Raw genomic sequence first — 19161 nt, forward strand, 5'->3', positions numbered from 1 at the left:
GAATTTAGTTTTTCTTAGCTGTAAACTAAACTCTTCAAAATGAACAGAATTTTTTTTTAAATTAATGTATCATTTACTAATTTCAGTTTCTGAACTGATTCCTGCATCTGTAATTCAGAAGAAAACTCCAACAAAACGACAACTGACAGAACAAGTGAAGGTTTTTCAGTTTAATATGTGAAACACTGGAGAGGAAATGAACACTTAATGTGTTGATAATGAAAAATACAAAACATTTTTCCAGTGTTTTTAGTGACATGGAGAAATTTTCTGCTGCAGGGAGTCAATTTATTCAACATCTGAAAAACAACAGCTTATAATGACTGTTCTAGAGCTGAATGAACAAATAATTTAAAAGAATTCAAATCTGCAGAAAATCTGGGAAAAAAGACATTTTAAAAGAAAAATTATCCATAATTTACAACATTCACTGTTTAATGAAAACGCAGAATAAAGTTTACCAGAAAATATTCTATTACACACAAAATAATGACGGCTGCATGCTGCAGAAGTGGCCTGATTTGTAATAATTTCCCAGGTTTAACAGAGGATCAGAAACATCCTTGGAGACATTCAGATCAGATTTCAGTAGAAATAAAATAAATGCACAGATTTCAGTTTTTCAGGCAAACATTGAACATTTCTGAGGATCTCATTAGATGAGGACAGAGCTGTAGTGCACATGTAAGTAAGAGATCAGCTGATTGGACGATAGGTTTCTGAGTAGAAATGCACCGATTGCTGCTGCAGGGCCGGTCCGAGTTTTGATGTCTGTAGATTTGTGTAGAATTACATAATCCAGATTTCCCTATAAAAGCTACAAAATGCTGCTTATGACGGAATTCAACATTTAAATACATATATAAAGAAGTGAATGTTGTTATTAGTTGTTATAAAGATGCTTTATATATCAAATTTAACTGTGTAATTCAACACAAGTTAAGAGGGGGCGGAGCTGCGCCTCTGGGGCGGGGCTAGGTCCACCCCATGGGGAATAAAATTTAAGACTTGTACAAAAGATGATAAATTGGTGATAAATTTACACTTACCCATTATGTACTTGAAAAAGCTCGCTAGCTGGCTAGCTAGCCCTAAAAGGTATATTAGCAGCTAGTTAGCTTTAGCCGCAGAATGCAATAAAGATGTCTGCATGTGACTCAAACTTTAGCCTGACAGAAGAGTCCTCAAAAATAAAAAACTACATATGAGATAAATAGTCAGGCTTTAGAGAGCTGTGGTTCCGGTCGGGAAGTCTGCCCCCTACTGGGCGGAGTGTTTATATCTCTGGGTTTTCTGTTTATTGTAAACATTTTGTGGAAGAAAAACAGAAATACGGAAAACTTGTTCACCCAATTTTTGTATTTAAAAAAAATATATCAATGATTCATAAAGATTCCTCTGCGATCAAAGTTCAAATTATTGAAGTTTGAAGGAAATTTCCATTCCAGCATGAAACCTTCTGACTGTTGTTTTTTCAAGCTAGAAAATCAGCCAATTCCAATAATCAGCAGAGCAAACGGTGCTTCCCAATAAAAACCAGCAGGGATTCGGTTCGCGAGAGAAAAATAACGTAATTTCCAAACACTCCTCGTTTAGGATCATTTTTCTTCAAATTCTCACTTAGGAAAGTGTAAACAATTCGCTTCAAGCAAGCACATAAAGAGTGGTTACAGGCACATTCGACCATTAGACGCCATTCACATTTAAGGGACAAACGATCTAAAATAAAACGGACCGTTTTTAAGAACAAGGATTATTTAGGAGCTTCCTGCAAAACTGACCCAAAGTAAAGTTGTTTTGATTTAAAAAGTGGAACAAACAAGTCAACAAATGTGTATTTAGGACTCGCGTAATAAGAAAAAGCGCTCCCTCTTCTTTCTGAATTTCCCTTACAATCGATAACCAGCAGTTTCAAAGAGTCTCACATCCGTCTTTAGAAAACTACGTTATTATCTGGAGCCAGAAACGCCGCATCGCGCTGCGCGGCTCCCTCCTGAACAATTACAAAGTCATTTCCATCGGAGATCCGCCCGCAGCGTCCCCGCTCACAAATACCTGAAAACATCCTCTGACTTTCCCGGATCGCCTTCCAGACGCTGAAAACGCGCCGGTTATAGATCCGACAGGCCCTCCGCGTGTTCGCTCAGCTCCATGGTGTAGTAGTCCAACGGACGCCTGCAAACACAACAGCATAAAAATAAAAAATACAACATAAAAATATTAAAAACACAACAGCATAAAAGTAAAAAATACAACATAAAAATATTAAAAACACAACAGCATAAAAGTAAAAAAATACAACATAAAAATGGAGGGGAAAATGGAAAACTTACTTATAAGATCACGAAACGTCTTCTTCAGTTAATTTATGCTTTTATTTACTGATTTATTCTGTTTGTTGTTTTTTCTCCTCTCTTTCAGTGTTAGATTATATAAAATGGACTCAAAATGACCAAATGACAAGATCATTAGAAGCATTAAAGATTAAATGAAAGTGGAGGCATTAATTAGATTCTCACCTCCTCCTGTAGAGGTATGTGAACAGAGCCGCTCCGAGTCCGAGCAGCAGCAGAACGGCGACGATCAGTCCGATCTGTAAACCCAGAGCCGACGCTGCAACGCAAACAAAACTCAGAGAAACTTCCAGCAGATTCACAGATTAAAACTTTACTTTGTTCTAAATATGTGAGGAAAAAAATCAGAAAGTTAAAGAACTTGTCGTTCATATATTGCTGTATCTAAGAATATCAATGGAAAGTTGGGTGGAAGGAAAAATTGAGCTACAGGAGTACATACAAATAGATTCAGAGATTTACGCAAAAATAGTTTGTGGACTTTGTTCTAAATTTATGAGGTAATATATATATTTTTTTATTAGCTTAAATAAACTGGAAGTTCATAGAATACTGTATCTAAGCATAGAGAGGGAAAGTTGTGGGGAAGGAAAAAGTTCAGATTTTCAATTTAAAAAAGCTTTAGTGGTTTGTGGGCTTTTCTAATTTTATGAGAAACTATTTTTTAGAAACTTAAACTAGCGACTCGGATTGCTGTATCCAAGCATGGTGATGGAAAGTTAAGTGGAAGGAAGAAGCGATTTGCAGGAGTACTAGGACCTAATTTCTCTGTTTGGTTTTCACAATCTATTTGTTTGTAATTATGAAAATAACATGGAGACAGTGTGAAGATTTTGCAACAAATGATTTTTTCTTTTGAAAGAAAATTAAAAACGTTTTGATATTTCAGGAATTATTGCTCATGAAAAATTTGACAGCACATACATGCAGCAGGTTTGGACACAGTTTATTATAAAATGTGATGATATTGATGAGTTTTCACACAGAAATCCTGATGCTAAACTATATTTTACTGCCTAATAACCAGTTTACTGTGTTTCTGTGGAATCGGCGCTGAACTAATTTCACATTTCATTTGTTAAATCGTCATTAATTCAGCCAATTAGCAGCAGTTTGTGTGAATAAAAGGCATTTTGAGTTTCGTCCGTCTGACCTGCTCCGGTGTAGCGGCCCGTGCTGGGAGGAGAGCAGGCCTCGGCCCCAGCAGCAGAGGAGTCCGCGCTGCACGTCTGGATGATGAGCGTCCTCTGGTGGTCAGACAGCGCCTGGATGTCGCCCTGAACCCGCAGCCATCCGGACACACAGGAAACGTTGGTGCCTGCAGCAAAACGGGGAAACAAACAGAGTTTAAACACCAAACGGGAAGGAACGCTGTGCCACTTCAGGAGCTTAAAGGACCTGAATTACAGATTAAAAACAATAAATGTAAAAAGGGGTTTTGAATTGCAAAGGTTTATTTTGTTGATAGACGGTTTTCAATTAAAATGTGATTAATTTCAATTAATTAATTAATTACAGACCCTGCAATTAACTCAATTAAAAATCTGAATGGATTCCCATCAGTAACTTTAATTAAACTGCAAACATTCACCTGCAAAAAATTCACCTGTGAAAGTTTTCAAATGTAGTGAGTGACCTTCTGGAGACTCAAACCTAAACACGACTTACAACTTTACTCTGGTGTCATTCAGGCTTTATTTTCACAATACTGTGACTTTAAAGGAAGGAACAGATGGAAGTGACGACGCCTGACCTTGTAGATAGAGAGCTGAGATGCCGCAGTCGCATCTTTGCTCCAGGTAATCCGCCACTTCCGCCATCTTTGCTCCCTGAATCAGACCGCTGCAGTCTGGGACAAACAGAGGAAACTTCTGTCAAGGTTCATTTACGGTTTAATCATTTTAGGAGGAGAAGAAGAAGTAGATAAAGGAGATGTAGAAGTTTGGGTTTTTTAATTAAAAAACATTGTTTATAAAAGTTTATCCTGCTGTAATTCATTTTAATAATATTATTTAGTCTCTAAAATACTAAAATTTGCACATAACTTAATATTTGTGTCCATCTGATGACACAATTTTTAAATATTACACCAGGTGTTATGATGAAGCAGTCACTTAGTGCCTTGCATTTTAATCATAATATTCTCTCACTATTAAAGGGGCAGTATTGGGCGTTTTCCAGTCACATGGTGCCATTTTATAGCACAATCTATTTTCAGTTATAAAATGCTACATATATCAAATGTGACTTAAAAGAAACTTAACTTCGTAATATAACGCCTTGAAATTGGGCCTCTGTCTCTTTAAGAACTCCTGCTCTTTCTGAAGCTCCGCCTCCAGGAAGTCATCCCAACATGGCTCCTCTATTAACCCTTTAACGTTTTTACCAGCGTTGCTCTGAGCAGCAGCTCCTATAAGGAGCTCAGCTGTTTGCTAATTGCTGCTGGTTAGTCTGGAGGAGCTGCGAGGGGGAGGAGCTACGCGTTGGGGGCGTGGCTAGGTCCATCCCGGTGTTTAAACACCTGAATGGTTGCCATGGAGATTAAATGCTTTCCTAAACATGCATGGAAGAATCAAAGCAGCACTCCAGGTTTTGATGATGAAGGAAAGGCATGAAATCATGATGGAAAGATAAAACAGTTTAATCTTTATTAAAGATTTATTTAATCAGTTAATGCTCCTCATTTCTCCTCACAGGCTCTCTTAGCCTTTCAGTGTTTCAGTGAAAGTCTGCGTGTAAACGGCGGCTACCTCCTGGCTGCTCCTGCCAGCTGCTGGCCGGCGGTCCAAGGCAGAGGTCGATTTGACTGGAGTAGGCGGAGCTTGGACAGACGTTGTTGCTATGCGGCGTTGGAGACGAGCTGGTCCACGACGACGGGCTGCGGACCTCACAGCAGGAGCAGCGGCTGAGCGAGACGGGACCGTTCCCCACGGACCTGCGCAAGCAATCAACACACACACACAGGAACACCCCGACACACACACAGGAACACGCAAACACACACACACACAACATTTTGTCTGTAAATATTTTCTACCTGGAACTCGACAGTTTTAGCTTCACCTGGTTCAAATTCTGTAAAAACTCATCTCAAATTAAATCAAAGCAAATTAAATCTTTTGCTATTCGATTATTGATCAGTTAATCCAAAAATAATCAACGGATCAGTCCAACCCGGTACTGAAGATTTTTAACTGCAGATACTCACTAAGGGAATGTTGCTATTGCATTCTAGGCAACAAAACGTTTACTTTCTTATTTAAAATTAATTTAAAGTTGACACCTTCTCTCCAACAAATTTAACTGGACGATAAAATGTCCCAGAAGTTATCGCGATAAACAATAATATTATTTTTAAGTAATATAATGGTAACTGCATAATAAGAAAGATCTCAAAGATCAATAAACTTTAAATTCTAATGACATTTAACACTGGAGTTGGAGGATATTTAAAATATCCTAAATAAATAAACAAAATAACAAAAACAACAAATAAAATAAATCATAAAGTCTCTGAAAACAAATTTGTCCTTCAAAAAAAGGAGCTAGTTGAGACTAAAACACCAGATTGAAGACTTTTATCATCCAATTTTCAGTAGAGAATGATAAAATCATGCAAACAGAAATTATTTTGCTCATTTTAGTTTATCATCCATTTAATGATTTACTGCTTATTGCAGCAGGCGTCCTCTAAACACGTATAATCCTGGATAAAAGCAGAAATGTGCTCATTTCTAATCAATAAACGAGGGTAAACAACATGTCTAACGCTGAAATGAAAACCATTTGCCACCTGAGAGAAGGCATGACTTGTCGCCCCCTGGTGGTGGACAGAGAGGAGAGCAGCCGCTGGTTCTCGCTGAACACCAGCACGTCTCTGAGGCTGGAGTTGGTCAGCGCGGTACCGGCTCTGCAGACGCTGAACAGGTCGTAGCAGAGGACCGCGGCTCCTGCCGCCGGCACCGAGGTTCCGTCCGGAAACTCCTGATCTGAGCCACAAAGACAGAAAATGTAGGATTAATTTACCAGCTGGGATTAGAGATCCAAGTTATCCATGAGTGAGTTAATCTATCAACTACTGATTAACTAATAAGCAGCTATTTTCTTACAAGTTTTCTCTGGTAACAAGAGCGACGAACGTCTTTCCATCATATAAAGGCAGCATTTTCAAAATATGCTAAATAAAAAATAAATCAATAAAAAATGTAACATTATTTTTGTCAGCTGCATTAAATACTGACAGAAAAAAGGTGGTTTCATAACTTTATTAAACTCAGATTTATAAAATACACCAATAAAGGAAGATCTCGGGTTGTTGAAGTACAACAAAGTTGTGGAAATGAAAGTAAAATTTCCTCAAAAAAGCTGAAAAAAAAAAATTTAATTTCAGAAGTTTTTTAAAACGCAAACAAAAAAATAATCACAAAATACTTAAAAAGTCCTAAAAGTGCGAGACAAAACGGGAATTTTTAGATTAATCTAGGAAATTTTAAAACTTGCAGGTTTTGACGTTTGAAAACAATTTCCAGGTTTTTTCAAGAAAATTTCTAAGATTAATCTCAGAAATTTTGGGAGTAAATGTATAAAATTTTCATCTATATTGACCCCAACACACCACTCCACTGAATACAGAAATATTTATAAAAAGAATAAAATGATCAAATAAATTGACGTTCAGACAGAATCTGTAAATTATTTTTGAGTCGAAATAGCAAAGTAATTAATAAAAACAAAAAGAATGTTAATAAAAGGAAAATTCTTTGTTTTGTACTTAAATAAATGTTTAAATTTTTTTTAATTTGTTTGTGAAAATTTCAATTTAATCGCAAATTCGCTCCCCTTTCGAATTGTGGTCCAACAAAATCATCCAGACAAGTGGAGTTTGGGCCACTTTGGACCTCCTTGGTCTAAGCGCCATGAGTTGATTGATTGTAACTAATTTAAGTCCAATAAACCACTTATTGACAATGAATGATAAACCTGCGTCGTTGTCATGTCCAACGACATAGAAGCCGCCCTGGCCGATGACTCCTCTTAGCGGGAGAGCGATGGCGGTCCCGCTGACGTCCTGGTCGAACACGGAGAGCACCAGGCCCCTCAGGTCGGTCAGGGGCGGCCCCTGCAGCTCCACGAAGCCCGCCTGCTGGCTGTGGTTGCTCCAGCGCGCGCTCGACACCTCGCTGATGACGACGCCATCCGGCGCCGGAGGAGGACGGGGGCAGGTGTTCTCCCGCAGAGGAGTGGGCGGAGCCACCTGCTCGGATCAAACCAGGTGAAGTTAGAGGAGAGAAACAAAGATCAACGTTTCACACGGAAGACATGATGATCTGTCAAAACCTGAGAAATGTATATTTATAGATTTATTCTGCTTCTAATTTTTTGGCACAATTAAATATTTCTCTTATTCTGACTTTTTTTCTGTTAAGTTTAAAACTTTATTCTGGTGTTATTTTGGCTTTATTCTCACAACATTATAACTTTATTGTTTTACAGCTTTATTCTTGTTGTTTCACCTTATATTCCTTTTTATTGTAATATCGTGACTATTGTTGTATTATTACAATTTTTCATTGTATTCTCATACAACGTTTTTCTCGCACTATAACAACTTTATTTTCTAAGTAATATTATGAGAATTTTTCTTGTAATTTTTGAATATATTCTCATAATGCTATGAGAGTAAAGCCGTAATTAGCGGGAGGCGTGATAAGAGAGAGAGTAGAAAAAAGTCGTAAGAATAAAAGTTTTTTAATTCTTTTAACTTTACAACCTTATTTATATTTTTTCTGGTTTCTGTTGACTGAAGAATGATGTCGGCTTTTCCAGATCCTTCAGCTGACTTCATAAGTTAACTTTATAAAACCATCACAGATAAATAGTTTTTTACTTTTACTCAGTTTATACTAAAATATGGTTGATGATCTGAAACCAAATCATTAACCAAAAAAAAGAAGCCAAACAGATTAAATATACCCGATAAAGACTAAAATGTTTCTATGATTTATTGAAATAAAAAGCAAATTGTCTAAATTGAAACTTAATTTTAAATTAAGCCTCATAGATGTTCAAATGTTTCCAAAATGATTCATTATTTTTATTAAAGCAACTGTATTATGTGCTTAACAGACTCATAGATCCATTTTATAGCATAATCAAGTAACTATGTTTCCTCCAGTTGTTATAAAATGTTACATATATCATATAAGACTTAAAAGAAATTGGACTATAATTTATAGTCTTGAAATTGGGCCTCTGTCTCTTTAAAGCTCCAGCTCTTTCTGAAGCTCCGCCCCCAGGAAGTCGTCCCAACATGGCTCCTCTATTAACCCTTTAATGTTTTTACCAGCGTTGCTCTGAGCAGCAGCTCTTATAATAAGCTCAGCAGCTGTTTGCTAATTGGTGCTGGCTAGTCTGAAGGAGCTGAGTGGGGGAGGAGCTGCGTCTCGAAGGCGGGGCTAGGTCCACCCAGGCGTTTTGAACGGCTGAATGGTTGCCATGGAGATTAAATCATTTCTCTAACATGAATGAAAGAATCAAGGTGAGACTCCAGGTTTGTTTTTGATGAGGGAAAAACTTTAGAACATGATATAAAGATCAAAAAGTCTTAAGTTTTCCGTTTGCTTTGTCTATTTACTGTTCTCACCGAGAAAGCCGACAGGTCCAGCGGGTAGAGGCCTCCGCAGCGGCTGAGTGCTTCATCGCCGGGCAGAACATCGGGATCCTCCAGCAGTGGCAGCTGCCCCGGGGTCAGCGCCTTGCTCAGCTCCTGCGCCCCCATGTCCGACCCCCTCTGCCGGTACACCACGGCGTCCAGCAGGCCCCGGGTCGGGATCCCCCTCTGGACCGCCGATGGCGGGCCGGACAGGCTGCGGTACAGCGCCACGGCGTCCGGCCCGTTCTGGATGGTATTGGGAGGAAGGCGGAGTGACGGCGCCGGCGCCAGCCTGTCGCTGCCCAGCAGGAAGTAACCCTTGGAGGTGGTGAAGTGGCCGCTCAGGCTGATCTCCCGGTACGGCTTGTTGTTGTGCGCGCTGAAGAGCAGAATCCAGACGCCCTGCAGGGAGGCCCGCAGGCCCGACGGGTGCCACAGCTCGATGTACTCCCCGTCCTCGGCCGCGCCCGGCGTGTCCGTGTTCAGCTCATTGATCAGGAAGTCGCCGCTGCTGCCCGGCGGCAGGTGAGGCGGCGAATCCGTACCGCCAGGGATCACTGGTCAACAACAAGAACATTTTACCGGAGTGAAGTTGGCTCAGATGTTTGTGTATCAAACATTTTCACTTCTGCTGCTATCATTTCTGAAGAGCCAGTCACAAAAAGCCACTTGGACCTAAGAAACATAATAAACTGGAGTAACAAGGAACAAGTAGAGACAAGGAATAAGCAGAACTAGAAACACTAGGAAGGACTGGACTAAAATAAAACGGAAACAAAAGTGATCCAGGAAGGAGCCCAGAATAATCAAACCTCAAAACAACCCAGGACACAACAGTATATCAAATATGACTTAACTGTGCTACGTTTGTGCTGCTAAAATGTGTTTGTGCTGCTTCTGTTTCGAAGATATTCATGAAAATTTAAAGGTAAAAAATTCAACCGGCCAATTCACATTACCCAAATCAAAGAAATTGGTGTCAAAAGTTTTTGCAGAAAAATATTTAGTTTGTGTTGCTTTCTATTCTAAGATTTTAATAAAAGGTTCTGGAGGTCATCGAAGGTCATTTATGAAATTAAAAAGGGTGTTAAGCAACTCTGCAACTCGGAAATTTTGTGATTAATCTCAGAAATTTTCTGGAAGAAAATTGAACATTTCTGAGTTTGAAACGTCAAAAGTTTTTAAATTTTCAAACTCTGAAATTTCCAGAAAATTTCTGAGATTAATCTCCAGCAATTTTTCAACTTTCCAAACCTAAAAATTTCCAAGTTGTTTTTTTTGTGACAATTTCTGAGATTAATCTAAAAATGTTTGTGGTGAAAATGGACTCACGTTTTTCCTATTAACCACAGATTTTTCTAGCAAATTTTTGATTTCTCAGGAATTTTCTTGTTTTTTGTTGGTTTTTCTTTGTTGAAAATATCTAAACAGTATTAGCTTAAAAACATACTTATTTTTCTAAATGTACATCCTGGTACTTCCTGCTTTATCTCCGGCCATCACACACAGCTGACTGACATCTCTGAGCAACGTGTGGATTAGTGCTGCTGAAAATGATCCTCAATCATTAAAAGGAATTTTTACATCATTAACAGTACGACAGGAAAACATCTAGCAACTTCAAACCAGTAAACAAAGCCAGTTTAAACATGCTGTTAAGCTAACAACAAACTGATTAAATACCTTAGAGAGGTGGAGAGTCATTATCGCCTTTTATTTCTGCTGTTATGTAAAGCACCAGCAACAGGCTGTTATATAAGCCCACCAGTTTGCCCTGTTTGCCCTGAGGGACATAAACACACCCGGCAGATGGCTGGAGGCCTGAATCTACCAGATCACGGCCTGTTCGCTCCGTTTCCACCCAGAGAAACGCTCCCACAGCCGGAGGAGAGGCATGGTGAGGCTCAGGAGGAGCTTTGCCCCCCGGGGCATCTGGGCGAACAATGAGAACACGGCTCAGGGCGGCTCTGCATTACCACCAGATCAGCAGACAAACTCAAACGATACCTGTCTGTTTCTCTCTCCAGCAATACACGATGACAAACGCCATCTTGGTAGGCGAATGCACAGAGGACCTCCGGCTTCCAGACCAACAAAAAGAAAACGTGGACACTCTTAACAAATGCGCAAAAGAAAGATACATGAACAAAATGGCTGCTGTCAGGATCGACCCATATGAGACGGAGAAGGAAAATAATTCAGACAACGTGAACAAGCTGCCTTTGATCTCATGCTACGATAAGGTTGGCTACCTAGTGAACAGGAAGAGTGCAAACAACATGGAGGAGCTTCACTTGAAATCCATACAATCAACGTTTCAAGAGATTTGTAAAGGACTCTTTGTGTAAATAACAAGTTTCTGGTGACTGGCATATCAAGTACATGCAGTAACAAACACATAGGCTACATGTCCATCTTAGCTAGCAGACAAAAGCTACATTAGCCAAGCTAATTTTGCTACTTTGGCAGTAAGTACTCAAGTAAATATCACTGATGTTTATCTTAGTATTACAGAGGTGGGTAGAGTACTCAAAAATTGTTATCGAGTAATAGTTGTAATGTACTTTTATTGTTCATAACTTAAATAGCAACAAGGTGAAAGCTGGTTCTACTGTTGTCATAGCAACTCCATAGCAACTGCCTGCCAAGATGGCTGCCAGTTACAAAGGTCTGGAAGTGTGAGGTCACATGAGTCAGATGAGAAATGTATGGGTTCGTCAATACCTTTGAGGATCAAAGAGCAAAAAACTCTTTATGAGAGTTTTAAAAATGTTTTTTTTTATTCAGGAGAGTTTCTAAAAAAATACATTACATTTTCCGGTTAGTTTTACAGCAAGCTAACATTTCAGAGTTGTCTTTTAAAAACTGTCACATAATTTACAAAACTGTGATTTCTATAGGAAAAATAAATCCTGAAAACTGGAGTTATCTGTGTCCTTAAATGTTATTTCATCACATTTCAAATAGGCTTTTTGTGGACACCAGTTCCTTAAAGTAATGTGATTTTTGTCACTAAACTGCACATAGTAAATGCATTTAACCATATTTTTCAATTTACTGATATCAATTGATGTTCTCATGGAACAAACATTGGATGAAATAGAAGTAAATAATAATTTCAACAATAAGATTATGTTTTAGAGATTTCAAACATCATACATATGAATTTTTTACTGTCAAGTTAAAACAAAAATCAAAAGAGAACCAATAACTGGCCATTGATGCACATGGATGTCATTACTGAAGGCGATAAAAGATTTTTTAAAGCATCATTATTGTTTATAACAGCAAGAAAGTTGCTGCTTAAGTCTGAGTCTTTTATTTTGAAATAAGACAGTTTTGGAGTCATTTCCTGGTTAGCTACTGAACAATCAACCAATTTGCTGCATTAGCATTGAAGAAGCCTCCATCACTGTTTGTGCGGCAACATTTACAGTACAAAGAAAAAAAAGGAGCAGTAAAGACTGAGGTACAAAAGCACAGTGAGAAAACCTCGACTGGCTAACCATTAGCAGCTAACACAGCTAACGTTAGCCGCTAACGCCGCTAAAGTTAGCCTCTAGAGTTAGCCTTTGCTTCATAGTGTCCTATTGGTGCTAAACTAAAGGCCTTTTCCCATCTTTTTAATAGGATCAGGACTACAAATATGTATCTGAAATATTTAGAGAGATTTTTTAAAGTAATATACTCATAAATGCTAATTAGAGGAGAACTTTCCCGCCTTTTTAAGGGTTAGAACTGCCTTAGATTTAAACAAATTACAAAAGGCAACATAAGGTCGAGCCAAACATGAATACAGATTCATTAAAACATAGATTGTAATTGATGATTATTATTCCTACTCATAATGTTTGAAGCAGCAAGTCAAGCATAACAGTGAGGTTGGGGGAAAAACAATATTCCCACAAGATAAACTAAAATTTTCCTCCATTTCATAAAACAACTTGTTTTTGTTCCACATTTTTCTCTCTTTTATTGCTCACAGTGGTTAATTCGCTCAGCAGGATTCACCACAGAGTTTCAGTTCTTTAAGTGAATGGATCTGTTAGAATGAGAACCGTTTACTGAAAAAAAATTAACATCAAGGTCACCAGAAAATATAAACTAAATGTTCTTTTTTCACCAGAAAATATAAACTAAATGTTCTTTTTTCACCAGAAAATATAAACTAAATGTTCTTTTTTTACTGCTGGTTTTGCACGATGGGTAAGAAAACAACTTCACCCGAACATCTCAGTGATCATTTGGTTTCATTTCCTGTTTATGATGTTGGTGAATTTAAAAATAACAGGATTTATTCTGCTTCAGTATTTTGACTGAAACCTAATGAAAAGTTGTTTCTGTTACAGCCCAGATTAACGTAGTTTTATTTAATATGACTTTATGTTGTATGACTTTATTCTCGTATTATGACAGCTTTTTTCTAATAATACTATTACTTTTTAAATTTTATTCTGGTAATATTATGTTATTGTATTTTTACCACTTTTTCTCATATTATTACAAATTTATTCTCTCATTATTTTGACTTGCTGTCTTTATTCTTGTAATATGACTTTATTCTCATATTTTCTTCCCCTTTAGAAAAGATTTTTATTTTTACTCCTGTTATTTCTGATAACCTGAAGAACATAATCTGTGTTCAGTGACTGAAAACCAAAAACAGAAGGAGTCTAAATAAAATCGCAGTGAGATCCATTCAAACACTTACAGATGGTGTGGGGGCAGATTTTGGGCCAGGGGCATTTGTTGGGCAGCCCGGGAGTCTGTGGCGCCTCCCAGAAGGTGCCAGGATCTCTGGCCCAGGTAGCCACACCGCAGCGACTCAGGTGGAAGCCGCCCTCTCGCAAACTGGAATCAGAAATGAAACAAGTCTGGATTTGTTTATCTGCAGGCGGGAAAATAACAGCTAGAAAAGCCAAAGCAGAATTTGAATTACATCATCAATAATACAAAATGAAGTAGTGTAAACTAAATCCCTGTGAAAGCTTGCCCCCGCCCCCAATTTCGAAAAATATTACAAAAAAGTGGGCGGAGCCAAGATGCACTGAGGGGCGTGGCCAATAACTGTTACCAACTTAGTAACTTTGTCTTTTCAGGATCGTTTTGTTTTTTTTGTTTTGTTTTTTAAAAAGAGACAAATGTAACAACTTTTTTTGTTGTTCTCTTCTTTTTGTTCACATTGAGTTGTTCACATGACAGTGCATGAGGGCCATTAAAGAGGAGTAAACATCCATCCATCCATCCATCCATCCATCTTCTTACACCCTTGTCCCTAGTGGGGTCGGGAGGAGCTGCTGCCTCTCCAGCTACGTTTCGGGCGAGAGGCGGGTCACCTGGACAGGTCGCCAGTCGACAGACTGGCGACCTGTCAACACAAAGACAGACAGGACACACAACCATTCACACACACTCTCACACCTAGGGAGAATTTAGAGAGACCAATTAACATGACAGTCATGTTTTTGGACTGTGGGAGGAAGCCGGAGAACCCGGAGAGAATCCACCATGCACAGGGAGAACATGCAAACTCTGTGCAGAAAGACACCGGGCCGGGAATCGAACCCAGGACCTTCTTGCTGCAAGGCAGCAGTGCTACCAACTGCGCCACTGTGCAGCCCAGGAGTGAATATCTGTACAAAAAACTCAGAATTTTTACATTAATCCTAAAAAAATTTCTAGAAAAAAAAAAAGGAAATTGTTGAGTTTGAAAAGTTGAAAATTAACAAGAAAAAAACTCAGAAATTTTAAGATTAACTTCAAAACATTTCTGAGAAAAACTTGGAAATTTCTGGGTTTGAAAAGTAAAACAAATTGCAAGAAAAAAAGTCAACAATGTTCTGCTTTTAAAACTGTCCAGGTTTTAAAGAAAATTTCTTAGATTAGTTTTTTAAAATTTCTTGCAATTTTTCATACTTTCTGAGTCTCAAAAGTAAAACATACATGTATTTTTCAAACTCAGAAATGTTCAAAGTTTTTCTAGAAAATTTCTGACATTAACATAAAAAATTATTTTTCTTGCTGATTTAAAATTTTTCAAACTCAGGAAGTTCAAAGTTTCCTCCTCCTTTAACTTGTTTTCATCCACAAAAGCCTCGTAGTTACAGACTGAGGAATATATTTTCAGAAGGTCTTAATGAGCGCAGGCTATTTCTATCCACCGCTGACATCATAAACTGAAGAGGAAGTAAAGTCACTCGCCACTGCGTCACAATTCCTCAACTGAATAACAAAACCCAGAACTCAAAAATAACCAGAGAAAAGTTTGAGCTGAACACATTTATAAGCAGAAACGCTCATCAGAGCTGCTGACGGTCTGACCTGGTGCTGAGCTGGAACGGCAGCCTGCCGGGGATCAGCGTCTCCGTCAGGCTGGCGCTCGGCTTGTTTCCAGGCCCGGCGAACACGAACGCATCGAGAGGCTGCGTCTGCCTCAGCGGACTCCCCACCGGGAAGTCTGCAGCTCTGCCGCTGTAAATAGCCACAGCGCCAGACTCATCGCCTGAAGAGAAGCAGAAACAGAAATTACAAAAACAGAAACAATCAGCCAAAGAGAAACAGATGAACAAGTTTGTTTCCGTCTGTTTCTGAGGCTTAAAGTGATTTAATGAAGAAGCCACAGGAAACGCTGGACTGATGTGAGCGCTTCTGGTCCAGAACGTCACTGCCCCTCCCCAACCTGCTGCTGCTGCTGCACATCGCCAATATGCTAACTGGAAATTTGGAGATATTTCCAGTCACTGAGGATGTGAAAATGAAATAGCGCCACCTATCTTTGTTAAAACTGCAGTAACCTTTATAAAAAATATATTTTTTACATATTTGTTAAAACTGTCACAGATAAAAGCGACATTAGCTACTAATTTTGCTAGCGTGGCAATAAGTACTAAAGTAAATATCACTGACATTTGTCAGTATTACAGAGGTGGTTATAGTACTCAGAAATTGTAATAAAGTAATAGTTTTAATGTACTTATTTTGCTAATAAGATAGGAACATTGTGAGAGCTAGTACTAAGCTTGTGGCTTCTTTATTGTTGTCATAGCAACTCCATAGCCACTGCCTACCAAGATGGCCGTCAGTTACAAAGTTTCAGGAAGTGTGACATCACATGTACGTATTCAGGGAACTAACCTTTCATGTATTTCTTGTTGACGGTCATAAAGTTGAATCCATTCCTGGAGGTGTCCACGTCCATGCTAACGCTAACCTTGTCCGTTTTCCCATCCCACACCACCAGCACAACGGGCCCTGCAGCCGAGGCGTCCGTCAGCTCCACCGACCCGTCCACCTGTCCGCTGCCCAGCTTCAGCTCGTTAATGAAGGGACTGGTCAGCGGCGCGGCCGGCGGGGTGCAGTTGTTCCGCTGACCTGGAGACGGCAGGGACACCCGGAAGCCCCATTGGTCATCCGACAGCAGACACCTTTCGATCGACTCGTCCGCCTCGTGCGCCGCTTCGTCTTCAACAAACGCCGGCTCCCCGGGCGTCAGGACCTCCGCCAGGAACTCGGCTCCTCCGGAGCGCCGCGTCATGTAGACCACAGCGTCCACCAGCCCCACCGCCGTGACGTTCATCTTCTCCAGGTAGCGGGTGGCGGCGGTGCGGTAGAGGACCACGGCGTCCGGGCCGTTCTGGACCGTGTTTGGGGGAAGGAGGATGGCCGGCTTGGGCACCAGGTCCAGGGAGCCGACCAGGAAGAAGCCTCTGTCGTCCGTGCTGTGGTCCTTCAGGTCCAGAACCTTGTAGGCTACGTTCCCTTTGCCGTTATAAAACACCAGGGTGTAGCCGTCCAGGGAGGCTCGCTGTCCACTGGTGTGGTAGAGCTCCACAAACTCGGTGGTGTCCAGTCCGGGGTTATCAGCGTTGATCTCGCTGATGATGAGGCAAGGGTCTGCACCGACCACCACCAGCAGGTAGAAACAAATCGATAAAGTAACAAACATCTTCTACAACTTTTCTGGAAAACTTCGACGGCACAGCAGCTTCTGGAAAACAGAACGCAGGATCATCGGCATAATGTATCATTTAAAGAGTAAACTGAAGAAATGCTGTTATTTGTTTTAAAAAGTGACAATAAAAGGTACAGGACACCAAATAAACACCAAGTTCAACCAAAAAAACAAGTTTAGTTTGTTTGTTGAAATGGCAGGAAACGGGCGAACCGTGTTGGGACTGGTAGAAATGGGAAAACTGGAAAAGGATCAGTGAGTATCTTTTTATTTTCCCCCGCAAGTTAATAAATGAGTCAATTCTCATCGTTATTGAAAGAAATAAATACACAGATATAGTATATATATTACCCTGGGTTTTTGTGTATGTTATATATATATATTTTCTAAATTGTAATCTGATGATTTATTGCTTATTGCGACAGCCCTAAAAAGCTAAATATATGCATGTTTTTTACAGTTTTTTACAGCTCTGAGTGTTTTGTTCTGTAAGCAACTGTTTGTATTCACTCGCTGGTTAATCAATAGTTGCTAAATTAATTAACATTATTTCAGTCGTTTCAGCACTATTTATCAGCATATTACTTGAAAATGATCTCAAAGCAACATTATCGTTTATCACGATAATTATGTGAACAATTTATCGTCCAGCAAATTTGTTTTAGCAACTTTCACACCATCTCGGCATCATTTGAAAGTTTTTTTTTTAGAAATCTAGAACATAATATTGCTAAATAGCTGTATTAACATAATGAACGACTCGTCTGTGTTTTTGTTCCCATTGGCAGCGGGAATCCGCGTCTCATCCATGAGTCACGAAACGTTGCGAAACACATTGGCAGGCAAACGGAAACTTTGACTGAAATATGGAAAAGCTTCAAATGTGATCAATGAAGGAAATGCTCACGCAGAATGAAAAAAGTTGCATGCAAGCTCATTTTTACACAAGATGTGACCAAATCTCCTACATTTGGGTTTTTTAGTGTCTCTTTATGCAATTTTATTGGTTTAAAGGCGGAAAATCGTTGCTATTTGGGAAGCTGGTCCCATTCTGGTCCCATTCTGGCTCGGAATGATCCGCCACCTCCAACAGTTATTCCAGTCACGGTCAGGCTGCTGCTCTGCATGCATCTTTCCGTCGAAAAAAACCCTGTCAATCTGCTGTGAAACCCTGCAAACAAGCCTCTGCTACCGCGCTGCGACTTACCGGGACTCCTCCGGTTCGGTGTCGGCTCCTAAACATCCGAACTTTATTGTCTGGGAGGGAAAATGGAGGCAGGCTGTAGGGAATAAAGTGGTAAAGTTTGTTTTCTGCTCTCCGCCGCTCCCGTCATTCACAAAGCTCCACTTTCTCTCTCCCCCCGTTCAGCTCGGTGCTGTGGGCGGTCACAGTGACAGACACAAGGGAGAGCTTTTTCTGTTTTCCTGGGGCTCAGATTCCCACAAACCGACACCAAAAAACAAAACAACAACAATAAAAACCAGGGAGAAAGAAAACTAACAAAAACCACAGGATAAACTTTTAAGATTGAATCTGTGACGTGGAAACGTGTCTGCGAGTTCATCCACAGACGCCCTGCGGACCTGAAGGGGCCCCTGACCCCACTGTGAGGAAAAGCCCCGCCCATCATGCGTGACACATCAGTGAGAAGAGACTTGATTCACATCCTTACAGTGCGTGCATCAGTATTCACACCCACGCAACTTTTTCACGTTCTCACATCTTGTATGGAGAGAAATTTGGTCCAAAACTATAGCAAAATCTGCAAAATGTGAAGAATTTTGCAGATTTTTTTTCCACGTTTTTAGAGAATGAACAGAATGACAATAAAATAGGATTACCATTTTTATTCACTGATCAGTTTGGGATTTTTTACAGCGGCACATCGGGCCAGAGGCAGAAAACAACAAAAAAAGGGACTAAATTTCTGTTTTTGGTTTTCTAGAAAACAAAACAAAAAAACAAGAATATTCTCTTAGATCAAAAAGTTAAAAATTTACCAGTGAAATCTCAGATATTTTCCAAAAAACGTTAAAATTTCTGAGTTCCAAGAGTCGTACATTTGTGAGAAAAAAAATCTCCGAAATATTTTGGAAAACAAAGGAAATTATTTGAGCTCCAAAAGTCAAAAGAAAAAAATCGGACATTTTGAGATTAATTTCAGAAATCTTCTTTTTAAAAAACTTGAAAATTCTCTGACCTT

General features: G+C 39.5%; 1 protein-coding gene across 1 annotated transcript; it reads right to left on the bottom strand.

Moving 5' to 3' along the window:
- Window positions 1-155: 155 nt before the first annotated feature.
- LOC111609944 lies at window positions 156-18562 on the bottom strand. Its single transcript, XM_023341491.1, has 12 exons — window positions 18165-18562; window positions 16141-16993; window positions 15328-15508; window positions 13718-13857; window positions 8998-9563; window positions 7335-7608; window positions 6148-6343; window positions 5105-5289; window positions 4108-4203; window positions 3508-3672; window positions 2520-2613; window positions 156-2175 (listed from the first exon to the last, which is right to left on the bottom strand). Exons 2-12 carry the CDS (start codon window positions 16949-16951, stop codon window positions 2112-2114), a joined length of 2772 nt encoding a protein of 923 aa, XP_023197259.1. The 5' UTR covers window positions 16952-16993; window positions 18165-18562; the 3' UTR covers window positions 156-2111.
- Window positions 18563-19161: the final 599 nt, after the last annotated feature.

Source organism: Xiphophorus maculatus, chromosome 10 (assembly GCF_002775205.1).
Source record: "Xiphophorus maculatus strain JP 163 A chromosome 10, X_maculatus-5.0-male, whole genome shotgun sequence".
In the NCBI taxonomy this organism is placed as follows: domain Eukaryota; kingdom Metazoa; phylum Chordata; class Actinopteri; order Cyprinodontiformes; family Poeciliidae; genus Xiphophorus; species Xiphophorus maculatus.